At 47.0% G+C, this 11,752-nt stretch overlaps 1 protein-coding gene across 3 annotated transcripts; it reads left to right on the top strand.

The window, feature by feature from the left end:
* Positions 1 to 9,167: 9,167 nt before the first annotated feature.
* sco2 (synthesis of cytochrome C oxidase 2) lies at positions 9,168 to 11,715 on the top strand. Of its 3 annotated transcripts, none has more exons than XM_030440625.1 (3): positions 9,168 to 9,280; positions 9,356 to 9,435; positions 10,442 to 11,715. In XM_030440625.1, exon 3 carries the CDS (start codon positions 10,462 to 10,464, stop codon positions 11,278 to 11,280), a length of 819 nt encoding a protein of 272 aa, XP_030296485.1. In that variant the 5' UTR covers positions 9,168 to 9,280; positions 9,356 to 9,435; positions 10,442 to 10,461; the 3' UTR covers positions 11,281 to 11,715. The 3 variants fall into 3 exon arrangements, with proteins under 3 accessions (XP_030296485.1, XP_030296484.1, XP_030296483.1); XM_030440624.1 differs by having other exon boundaries at positions 9,169 to 9,280; positions 9,353 to 9,435; XM_030440623.1 differs by lacking the exon at positions 9,168 to 9,280 and having other exon boundaries at positions 9,431 to 9,545.
* The last annotated feature ends 37 nt before the right edge of the window (positions 11,716 to 11,752 follow it).

The raw sequence follows: 11,752 nt of genomic DNA, 5'->3' as shown, positions 1-11,752 counted from the left end.
AGGGGGTGACAGGGGGGAGGAACTGCGACAGCTCCACAGTTTCTGGATCACGGAGGCTGAAGCTCTCTGCTCGTGGAAACAGAATCATGATCTGCTGGATGATGAGACAGAATTCATCTTGTGTCTGTCTGTAAAGACTACAACACCCATGAGCCTCAGCGGCTGTGAACTCGTGATGGGTTTTTATCAGCAGTGAGGTCTTCTGACATCGCTGGAGCACGTGGCTCTGTGATGAGCTGGTGAAATGCACCCTGGGAGTTGTAGTTGTTTTCTCCCTTCTACAGTTTATTTATTCATTCTTATGATGTTTACACTTATTTTAATTAATCTGTTTTTTATCTTCTTATTCTGTTGAATCTATATTTTACTGTTTATTGTTATTATTATTCATATATTTATATATTATTCACTCATATTTGATCACTGTTGTTCTGAATTAGTCTTATGAATCATGATTATTCCATCAACACTTTGGTCCGTGTGGTCTGATGGCTGACAGGACGAGTGTTCCTGCAGGAGGATGATGTGAAGTTCATCTAAACGACGAGGAAACTAAAAGGTTCTGAATTCTCTCTGTGCGCTGAGAGCTGCTGCTGACGGAGGCGTCTGTGTTGTCTGATTGTGTCAGAAGAACCAGAACTCTAAAACACGTGTGTGAACGGTTCTGAGTTGTTCTCATCAGAGTTCAGCTCACACAAACAGCCGGATTACTGTGGCTGCTAACTGGTTCTGGTTCTGGTTCTGGTTCTCTCTCTTTACTCTCAGTAACGTTACGATCATGAAGTAAAGTCCAATTCCCCTCCAGCTCCAGTCAGCAGTCAGCAGAACAGAACCTGGAGGTCCGCTCTGGATCACTGCTGCAGTCAGGCTGATCAACAGAGTGAAGAGAAAGTCATCTCTGAGTTCTGCTCCCGTTGGATCAGAACAGAACCTGATGAGACTCCAGGTGTTTCCTCCTCCAGGAGGTTCTGGTTCTGCCCTGACTCTCTTCCACAGCTGGAGGTTCTGGTTCTGCTCTGACTCTCCTCCACAGCTGGAGGTTCTGGTTCTGCCTGACTCTCCTCCACAGCTGGAGGTTCTGGTTCTGCTCTGACTCTCCTCCACAGCTGGAGGTTCTGGTTCTGCCCTGACTCTCCTCCACAGCTGGAGGTTCTGGTTCTGCTCTGACTCTCCTCCACAGCTGGAGGTTCTGGTTCTCCCTGACTCTCCTCCACAGCTGGAGGTTCTGGTTCTGCTCTGACTCTCCATCACAGCTGGAGGTTCTGGTTCTGCTCTGACTCTCCTCCACAGCTGGAGGTTCTGGTTCTGCCCTGACTCTCCTCCACAGCTGGAGGTTCTGGTTCTGCTCTGACTCTCTTCCACAGCTGGAGGTTCTGGTTCTGCTCTGACTCTCCTCCACAGCTGGAGGTTCTGGTTCTGCTCTGACTCTCCATCACAGCTGGAGGTTCTGGTTCTGCTCTGACTCTCCTCCACAGCTGGAGGTTCTGGTTCTGCTCTGACTCTCCTCCACAGCTGGAGGTTCTGGTTCTCCCTGACTCTCCTCCACAGCTGGAGGTTCTGGTTCTGCTCTGACTCTCCTCCACAGCTGGAGGTTCTGGTTCTGCTCTGACTCTCCTCCACAGCTGGAGGTTCTGGTTCTCTCTGACTCTCCTCCACAGCTGGAGGTTCTGGTTCTGCTCTGACTCTCCTCCACAGCTGGAGGTTCTGGTTCTCTCTGACTCTCCTCCACAGCTGGAGGTTCTGGTTCTGCTCTGACTCTCCATCACAGCTGGAGGTTCTGGTTCTGCTCTGACTCTCCTCCACAGCTGGAGGTTCTGGTTCTGCTCTGACTCTCCTCCACAGCTGGAGGTTCTGGTTCTCTCTGACTCTCCTCCACAGCTGGAGGTTCTGGTTCTCTCTGACTCTCCTCCACAGCTGAGGTTCTGGTTCTGCTCTGACTCTCCTCCACAGCTGGAGGTTCTGGTTCTCCCTGACTCTCCTCCACAGCTGGAGGTTCTGGTTCTCCCTGACTCTCCTCCACAGCTGGAGGTTCTGGTTCTGCTCTGACTCTCCTCCACAGCTGGAGGTTCTGGTTCTGCTCTGGAGCTCTCCTCCAACAGCTGGGAGGTGGATCTGGTTCTGCTCCTGAATCTCCTCCACAGGCTGGAGGGTTCTGGGGTTCTCTCTGACTCTCCTCCAGCAGCTGGAGGTTCTGGTTTCATCCTGGACTCTCGCTCCAACAGGCAATGGAGTTTCTGGTCTCTCTGACTCTCCTCCAACAGGCTGGAGGTTGTGGTTCTGCTCTGACTCTCCTTCCACAGCTGGAGGTTTCTGGTTCTGCTCTGACTCTCTCATCACAGGGGCGGGGAGGTTCTGGTTTCTGCTCTGAACTCTCCTCCAGCAGGGTCTGGAGGTTTCATGGTTCTCCTCTGGAACTCTCCTCCACAGGCTGGAGTGGTTCTCTTCTGACTCTCCCTCCACAGGCTGGAGGTTCTGGTTCTGCTCTGACTCTCCTTCCACAGCTGGAGGTTCTGGGTCTGCTCTGACTCTCCTCCACAGCTGGAGGTTCTGGTTCTGCTCTGACTCTCTTCCACAGCTGGAGGTTCTGGTTTGCTTGACTCTCCTCCACAGATGGAGGTCTGGTTCTGCTCTGACTCTCCCTCCACAGCTGGAGGTTCTGGTTCTGCTCTGACTCTCATCACAGCTGGAGGTTCTGGTTCTGCTGACTCTCCTCCACAGCTGGAGGTTCTGGTTCTGCTCTGACTCTCCTCCACAGCTGGAGGTTCTGGTTCTCCCTGACTCTCCTCCACAGCTGGAGGTTCTGGTTCTGCTCTGACTCTCCTCCACAGCTGGAGGTTCTGGTTCTCTCTGACTCTCCTCCACAGCTGGAGGTTCTGTTCTGCTCTGACTCTCCAGCACAGCTGGAGGTTCTGGTTCTGACTCTGACTCTCCTCCACAGCTGGAGGTTCTGGTTCTGCTCTGACTCTCTTCACAGCTGGAGGTTCTGGTTCTCTCTGACTCTCCTCCACAGCTGGAGGTTCTGGTTCTGCTCTGACTCTCCATCACAGCTGGAGGTTCTGGTTCTGCTCTGACTCTCCTCCACAGCTGGAGGTTCTGGTTCTCTCTGACTCTCCTCCACAGCTGGAGGTTCTGGTTCTGCTCTGACTCTCCATCACAGCTGGAGGTTCTGGTTCTGCTCTGACTCTCCATCACAGCTGGAGGTTCTGGTTCTGCTCTGACTCTCCTCCACAGCTGGAGGTTCTGGTTCTGCTCTGACTCTCATCACAGCTGGAGGTTCTGGTTTGCTCTGACTCTCTCTCCTCCACAGCTGGAGGTTCTGGTTCTCCTGACTCTCCTCCACAGCTGGAGGTTCTGGTTGCTCTGACTCTCCATCACAGCTGGAGGTTCTGGTTCTGCTCGACTCTCCATCCACAGCTGGAGGTTCTGGTTCTCTCTGACTCTCCTCCACAGCTGGAGGTTCTGGTTGTCTCTGACTCTCCTCCACAGCTGGAGGTTCTGGTTCTCTCTGACTCTCCTCCACAGCTGGAGGTTCTGGTTCTGCCTGACTCTCCTCCACAGCTGGAGGTTCTGGTTCTCTCTGACTCTCCTCCACAGCTGGAGGTTCTGGTTCTCCCTGACTCTCCTCCACAGCTGGAGGTTCTGGTTCTCTCTGACTCTCCTCCACAGCTGGAGGTTCTGGTTCTCCCTGACTCTCCTCCACAGCTGGAGGTTCTGGTTCTGCTCTGACTCTCCTCCACAGCTGGAGGTTCTGGTTCTGCTCTGACTCTTCCACAGCTGGAGGTTCTGGTTCTCTGACTCTCCTCCACAGCTGGAGGTTTGGTTCTGCTCTGACTCTCCTCCACAGCTGGAGGTTCTGGTTCTCCCTGACTCTCCTCCACAGCTGGAGGTTCTGGTTCTCTCTCTGACTCTCCTCCACAGCTGGAGGTTCTGGTTCTCCCTGACTCTCCTCCACAGCTGGAGGTTCTGGTTGTCTCTGACTCTCCTCCACAGCTGGAGGTTCTGGTTCTCCCTGACTCTCCATCACAGCTGGAGGTTCTGGTTCTGCTCTGACTCTCCTCCACAGCTGGAGGTTCTGGTTGTCTCTGACTCTCCTCCACAGCTGGAGGTTCTGGTTCTGCTCTGACTCTCCTCCACAGCTGGAGGTTCTGGTTCTCCCTGACTCTCCTCCACAGCTGGAGGTTCTGGTTGTCTCTGACTCTCCTCCACAGCTGGAGGTTCTGGTTCTCCCTGACTCTCCATCACAGCTGGAGGTTCTGGTTCTGCTCTGACTCTCCTCCACAGCTGGAGGTTCTGGTTGTCTCTGACTCTCCTCCACAGCTGGAGGTTCTGGTTCTGCTCTGACTCTCCTCCACAGCTGGAGGTTCTGGTTCTCCCTGACTCTCCTCCACAGCTGGAGGTTCTGGTTCTCCCTGACTCTCCTCCACAGCTGGAGGTTCTGGTTCTGTTCATGATGCGGGTTTAGCATTTTCACGTTGTTTGACTTGAAAAGACACAGACGTGTGTAATCACACGTTAAACCACTTTGTGTGTAACATGGACGCACAAACACACAACCAGCTGTTCATCACCACAGTGAGCAGCTTGAAGGACATGTGATCAAATGTTGTGTTATATATAAAGACATGTCTGTTTACCTGAGAGAACAGAGAGGAGAACCAGAACCAGAACCAGAACCAGGTGAGACGAACAGCTGATCTCACTGGTTAGAATACCAATTATACACATTTTATATTCTGAACCTTCAAAGTCACCAATATTAACTATTCTCTGGAAAGTAGCAGAAAATATAAATACTCAACTGAAGTACAAGTATCTCAGAATGTGTATCTAAACACAGTACTTGAGTAAAAGTACTCAGTTACTCTCCAGCAGAGCTGTGATCAGCTGATGTGGTCTGCAGAGTCCAGCTGACCTTCCTTTGTGTTCGTCCTCTGATATTAAATGTGTCGTCTCACCGCTGCAGATTAATGACAGTGATCATCAACACACACACACACACACACACACACACACACTCACACACACTCACACACACACACGCAGGTGAAGACGTACCTGTGTAGATGAGCTGCTGTGCTGTGTGTGTGGTGGACTCGGTGTGTTCGCTGCAGACCTCCTCCTCCTGCTGCTGCTGCTGTCCTATATTTCCTCCTCAGCCTCGCTCGTCTCTCAGTGTGATGCAGAGCGACGTCACCACACACACACACACACACACACACACACACACACACACACACACACACACACAGGCCATGACTTGAATACACGATGAGGCTCTGTGACGTGGTTTATTAACTGTTTCCTGACGTGAGGAACATGAAGAATATCTGCAGCTTCCATTAATCTCATTTAGTCAATTTTAGTTTTGTCTGTAAAACATCAAACATGGATCAGTGCAGATAAACAGCTTTCAGGTTTAATGAGGTAAATAAATACATTATTATATGAATTAATTAGACTGTCTTCATGTGCACTGACATCAACAACACTCACATCCAGTACAGGTACAAAACATTACTGCAGGAAAAGTATCTGATGTTAAAGATGATTATTTATGTTTTCTGGCAATAAATGTACTGAAGTTTTAACAGTAATCCTCTAACAAGTGTTTAGATAGCTAGATAGATAGATAGATAGACAGATAGACAGATAGATAGATAGATAGACAGATAGACAGATAGATAGATAGATAGATAGATAGATTATTAAATGGAGTTTGGTTAAATGGTCTGACTAACAAAACCCAAAGGAGGAGGACCTGGTCTGGGTTCTGGACTGTGGTTTGAGGAGTGAAGCTCAGTTAATGTAACTGTGGGATTGTGTTCAGCAGCATGTTTTGTTTTTATGAATATTTGTACGTTTAGCTCAGATTCTGTCACACTTTACTCTCCTGTGTAGCAGAACTGAACTCTAACAGTCCTGATATTCATCAAACCTGCAGGCTGCTGTCAATAACACCTTTAACATCTCACTGAACTTCATCCTGTTATGAATATAAATATATTCATATGAAATCTAGTTAGAAGCTGCAGGTGGGATTTAACACCAGGTAACACACACACACACACACAGACACACTCTGCAGGACGCTCTGGTTCACAAACTCCTGCTGATAAAAATGGAAATGCAGTAAACTCTCATCACCTCTCTCACTCGGAGCAGTTGCTAAGCAACACAAATCCAGGCTGGATAACATTAAAGGCCCCGTGATGAGCGAGGAGACGGAGGAGAGCAGAAACACCAGCGAGGCCGTCCTGCGTTTAACACAGTCGACAGGAAACAGACGAGTCGACTTCATCTGGAAACATCTGAGAGGCTTTAAAGGGCTTATAGTCAAAAAACAGCCACAAGGGGGCAGAAACACCAACTGAGAGTTAATTGATTAACAACTAAGACAAACAGACTCCATGTTTCTACTCAGAGACAGAAAGAAGTTCATGTAGAACATTTGCTGAATGAACAAGAAGGTCCAAATAATGCAGAATGAGTCAGAGACAGAGTTTCACAGAGTTTATAAAGTGTCTCCAACTCAACAACTCACTAAACTGACACATTTGTTAAGGGAGTCTGGGGACTTTCTCCACGGGGACAAAGAAGTAGCCTATATTGTTACTGTTTAGTGTCTTTGTAACATGTGACATGTTTAGATCAATAACATGTTTCTTCTTTCATAAATGGAGTGTAAATGGTGAAATCAGTGTAAACAGTGTGTTCAAACAGCTGATCAATGTTGGCAGGTAAGACTTTAGCACTTTAGACACAGAAGCAGACAGGCTGGTACAGACATGCTGCCACAAACTGACACTTTTTACAAGGAGACAAACAACTTCAGCTGAAAGATTTAATGCTGAATTTACAACAAGGACACGATGACTTACAATCTGTCACACACACAGTTTCATAATGTTTATAAAGCTTTATCCTACTTCACAACGCCTAAAATTAGCTGATTTCTTAATGGAGTCTGGTGAAATTGTGTTAATAGTTGGCTTTATGTATCACATTTAATGCAGAATTTACAAGAAGGACACAATGAGTTACAATCTGTCACAGACACAGTTTCACTACGTTATAAAGTTTGTTTTCACTCAACAACTCTTAAAATCACCACATTTGTTAATGGAGTCTGGTGATGTTGTGTTACTGGATCAGTGGATGCTGACAGCAGGTCTGCAGTAGAAGCTTCAGCAGAGCCTGGTGTCTCTGCAGAATCAGAATCAGTTATATAACGGCTTCAAACGGGCCAACAGAGGCTCAGAGACACTCAGCTTCACTTTGTTCTGGAGGATCCAGTGTGAAGAGATCCTGCAGCTCAGAGTGACGATCTGACGACTGAACAGAGGCAGAAACATGTTCATAACATTAACGCTTAATAGAGTTATTAATAACTCAACACACAGAATAAGATATTAAACATTAAAGGAACATTACAATATGATATAAAAGATACGATCAGTTCAGCGAACGTGTCAGACTCGTTAACTACGAGACAAGTCACCGCGACACAAACACACGACGTGATGATGTGCGAACATCTTTATGATGCAATACAGGAAAATACATGTATAATAACTTGATGATGAGTTTGATCAATAAAAACATCCTTCAAGGTGTAATTAACTAATTCAAATACATCCTGCTGACTGCTGCTCGCTATACTCTCTGCTGTAGCTGCTGTTAGCAAGTAGCTCAGTTAGCTGTTGGGCTAAGTGGCTATCAGGACAGAACTAAGAGCTCCTTTAAAGTAAAATAAGATATAAAACAACAAGATGTGAAAGGTTGTGTACCGTACACTTTAAGACAAAATAATATCCAGCACCATAAGATTCAACACAACGTTATACAATAACATACAACTGTGAGATATAATACTGCACATTAATACACAGTGATGCAGTAATACACTGACAGTACCGGTACGTCTGATACAATACTGAGAACTTTATTAAAAGATAAATATACAACAAGGCACCATGACAGCAGTGAGCGACTGACGACGTAAACATGAATATTACATATTTTCACTCAGAGCTTTAAAAATAATGTGTGTAGCACTGAAACGGTTTAAATCTTCAGAACCAGCCTGTGTGAACACGAGAACACAGATGCTACAGTACAAGATGTGATTTACTCTTATTACAATCTTTATTCTTTATTATAACATAATATAATATTTATTGACCTTGCAGCGTGCGTGTGTGTGTGTGTGTGTGTGTGTGTGTGTGAGCGTGTATGTGTGTGTGTGTGTGTGTGTGTGTGTGAGCGTGTATGTGTGTGTGTGTGTGTGTGTGTGTGTGTGTGACTTCATTAATTAAGCATGAGAGCAGCAGCAGAGGGCAAGCGAGGTTTGCCTGCCCCACAGAGAGAGAGAGGATGTGTGGAGGACCTGAGAGACAGAGGACAGATTAATTACTGACGAGTCCCACAGTGTCCACAGAGACGCACCACAAATAGACACAGAGAGGAAGAAGGGACGCTATTAAACCGTCACCAGGGGCACGGACCCCCAGCATGCACCTGTGACTGTGTGAGGTAAGAAACATCCAGAACATCTTCCTCTGAAAGTCGTTTCTGATGTCATCAGTATCCTCCAGGTGAGCACTGGGACAAATCACAGTAGAAAACATTCCCACTGAAGAACTGCTGTGCTGATATCGTTTATGAATTTTTACAATGATAAATTGAGACATTTGTGTTGGTAGCTTCAAGGTCATGTGAGTTATTGATCCAAAATCAATGCCGATTTTCTTCCTATACTGGTTGAATGAGACACACCTGTTCTTATTGGATTCAGGTGCTTTTTTGTCTTTTAATAATATTTTTTATGAAAAATCATCATTTTTGTAATTAGGTTCAGCATTTGTGTCAATAGCTTCCAGGTCATGTGACCAATTGACCCAAAATCAATGCCGAATTGTCTTCATGTCCTCGTTGAATAAAACAGACCTTTTTCATATTTGATTTACTGCTTTTTATACTTTATATTAATATTTTTAAATAAAAATCAGCATTTGTGTCAATAGTTTCCAGGTCATGTGAGTTATTGGCCCAAAATCAATACAGAAATGTCTTCCTGTCCTGGCTGAATGGGACGCACCTGTTCTTATTAGATCTCAGTCCTCCTAATATGTTATATTCATATTTCAGATGCCTGTTTCTGTGTGTAGGTCGAGGCGCCATCTTGTGGAAGCTTCCCGCCCTGCAGCTCCGGTCAGGACTGACGCGAATCTGCGGACACGAACCGACAACTGAGCGAAGAGTTTTGTTAATCTGCATTTCTGTCAGTTTCTCTTCATTTCTGATGTTTGGTGTCTAATTAATTACTACATAATAAATATTTAACTTTGTGTAGCAGACGATGTTCCGTGTGGTTCAGTGTCCTCCTGCTGTTTCCCGTCTGTTCGGTCGGATCTGCTGAACAGAACCGAGTCTCAGGTAAATACAGTTCATGTGTTGTACAACCGGCTCGGTGTCGGTGTGTGTGTGTGTGTGTGTTGTGGCTCAGTTACATGTGTGACCGCTGGCCGGCTGGTTTCACACTGAAGGTAAGTTACAGTTTTATTTTCTACACTTCACACTAGCTCTCAAAGCTAACAGCTAGCAGCTAACAGCTAACCCGTTAGCTGCTAATGTCCCGGTCAGTTCACGTTAGTTTACAGCTGCAGCAGGTTAAGGTGACTTCCGCACATTAGCTCCTCGGGCTGAGTTTGATATGTTGACCTCATTGTGATCTGTTAGCTTTAAACTAATGAACTGTTTCTTCATGTCAGCATTGGAAGCAGCACAGCCCGCTAACAGAGCCGCTGCCATTGAACAGGCTCGGTCCATCACGGTCCTGTTCGGTTCGCCGAGTGGACCGGCACTTTCTGACATAAAGAGTAAATAAACGTAACTCGTCGCATGAATATAAGAATATAACCCCACCGAAGTGAAGGTCGGCCTGTCTAGTAACTGTTCAGGGGCACTTGTGTGGATGTCAGCAGGGTTTAAAGTGACACTGAGCCTCTTTATTCCTCCGCTGCAGCTGAAAGTCATCACATTAATACAATCCAAGATGGCGCAGATGATTAGAGGCGGTGCTGCCGCTGGTGGCGGGAAAGTGTACTGCAGCAGTCTGTTGTAAACATGTACTGAAGTTGTGTACTTTTACTGTACTGCAGTATTCTCAGTTCATGCTGTGATACATCTACATCATATTAGAGAGAAGTATATTTAATTTACCTGCTACATTTATGTGATTGTTATATGATAAAGTTTTATATATAAAACATGTAATCACTATAAAATATCACTGAAACACTGAGTGGATATTAAATGTAATATTTGAACTACATTGAACATGCAGGACTTGTAATGGAGTATTTTTACCTTCTGGTATTATTACTGTTACTGTGTGAAGGATCTGATCGACTTCCTGTGTGATCTCGTGTTTGTGGTGCAGGAGGACGTCTGGAGTTGAAGATGTTCAGGTGCATTGTGGGTGATCTGCGTGCCGGAGGAAGACTCCTGAGAAGTCTTCCTCAGGTCTCGTCGGCGCTGACCTCACAGAGCCAACAGGTCGGACTTCTTCGTCGTCGTGGTCTTCCTCGGCTCACTCAGAAGTGTTTTGTGTCTCAGGGTGAGAACCCGTCTGTTCGATCTGCTAAACTGAAGCTGAGGACTCGCCTGGTGGTCACGCTGCTGTTCGGCGGCGGTCTGCTCTCCGTCTGGTTGTACGTGTACTCGGAGAAGCAGCAGAAGTTGCGGCAGCAGCGTGTGGAGCAGCTGAAGCAGGTGGCTCTGGGTCAGGGCAACTTCAGCCTCCTGGACCACAGGGGGCAGCGCAGAACCAAGAAGGACTTCCTGGGCAGCTGGGTGCTGCTGTACTTTGGCTTCACGCACTGTCCCGACATTTGTCCTGAGGAGCTGGACAAGCTGAGCGCCGTGGTGTCGGCTCTGGACCAGAACACCTCGCTGCCGCCCGTCCAGCCCGTCTTCATCACAGTGGACCCAGAGAGGGATGACGTGCCGGCGCTGGCCCGCTACGTCAAAGACTTCCACCCTCGTCTGATTGGACTGACGGGGACATCGGAGGAGGTGAAAGAGGCGGGGCGGGACTACAGAGTGTATGCCAGCCCCGGACCCAAAGACGAGGACGGGGACTACATCGTGGATCACACCATCCTGATCTACCTGATCAGTCCTGACGGGCTGTTCCTGGATTATTACAACAGGATGAAGAACCAGGAGCAGATCACGGACAGCATCAGGAACCACATCAAGAACTACGTCAAGCTGTAAAGTCAAAGTATGTCCTGAAACATTTAAACTGTGAGCTGCAAGAGACGTTTCAAAGCAGTCACACCGTCAGAACCAGTCATCAGCTGATTCTGTCGGACTGAAGGTCCAATGTGTCGGATAGAGGAGGATCTGTAAATAAATATGATCTTCAGAAAGACGTTTTCATCAGATGAATGTATCTCTACATGGAGCAGCTCCTCCTTCAGAGTCCGCCGGGTTTCTACAGGAGCCCAGAACGGACAAACAACACTTCTCCTGTAACCTTCTGGGTCAACTGCAGCATGGTTCTGCTCCAGTCTCTGACAGCTGAGCCTCCTGTCACACAGGAAGTGTTGAAAACTGATGTTCAAATCAAGTTTATGATTCAGGAAAACATGACGAGTGAAAATCTGCTGTTTCTGTTTGAGCATCAAATAAAGTGTGTTTGTATCAGAGAGTGTATGTGTGTGTGTGTGTGTGTAGCAGTGTGTTC

The sequence above is a fragment of the Sparus aurata genome, chromosome 14, assembly GCF_900880675.1.
Source record: "Sparus aurata chromosome 14, fSpaAur1.1, whole genome shotgun sequence".
Classification (NCBI taxonomy): Eukaryota; Metazoa; Chordata; class Actinopteri; order Spariformes; family Sparidae; genus Sparus; species Sparus aurata.
This window is presented reverse-complemented; position numbering and strand designations above follow the sequence as displayed.

Bases quoted from the DNA above. Each gene is read 5' to 3' on its own strand.
- sco2 (XM_030440625.1), top strand. From the start codon at position 10,462: ATGTTCAGGTGCATTGTGGGTGATCTGCGTGCCGGAGGAAGACTCCTG.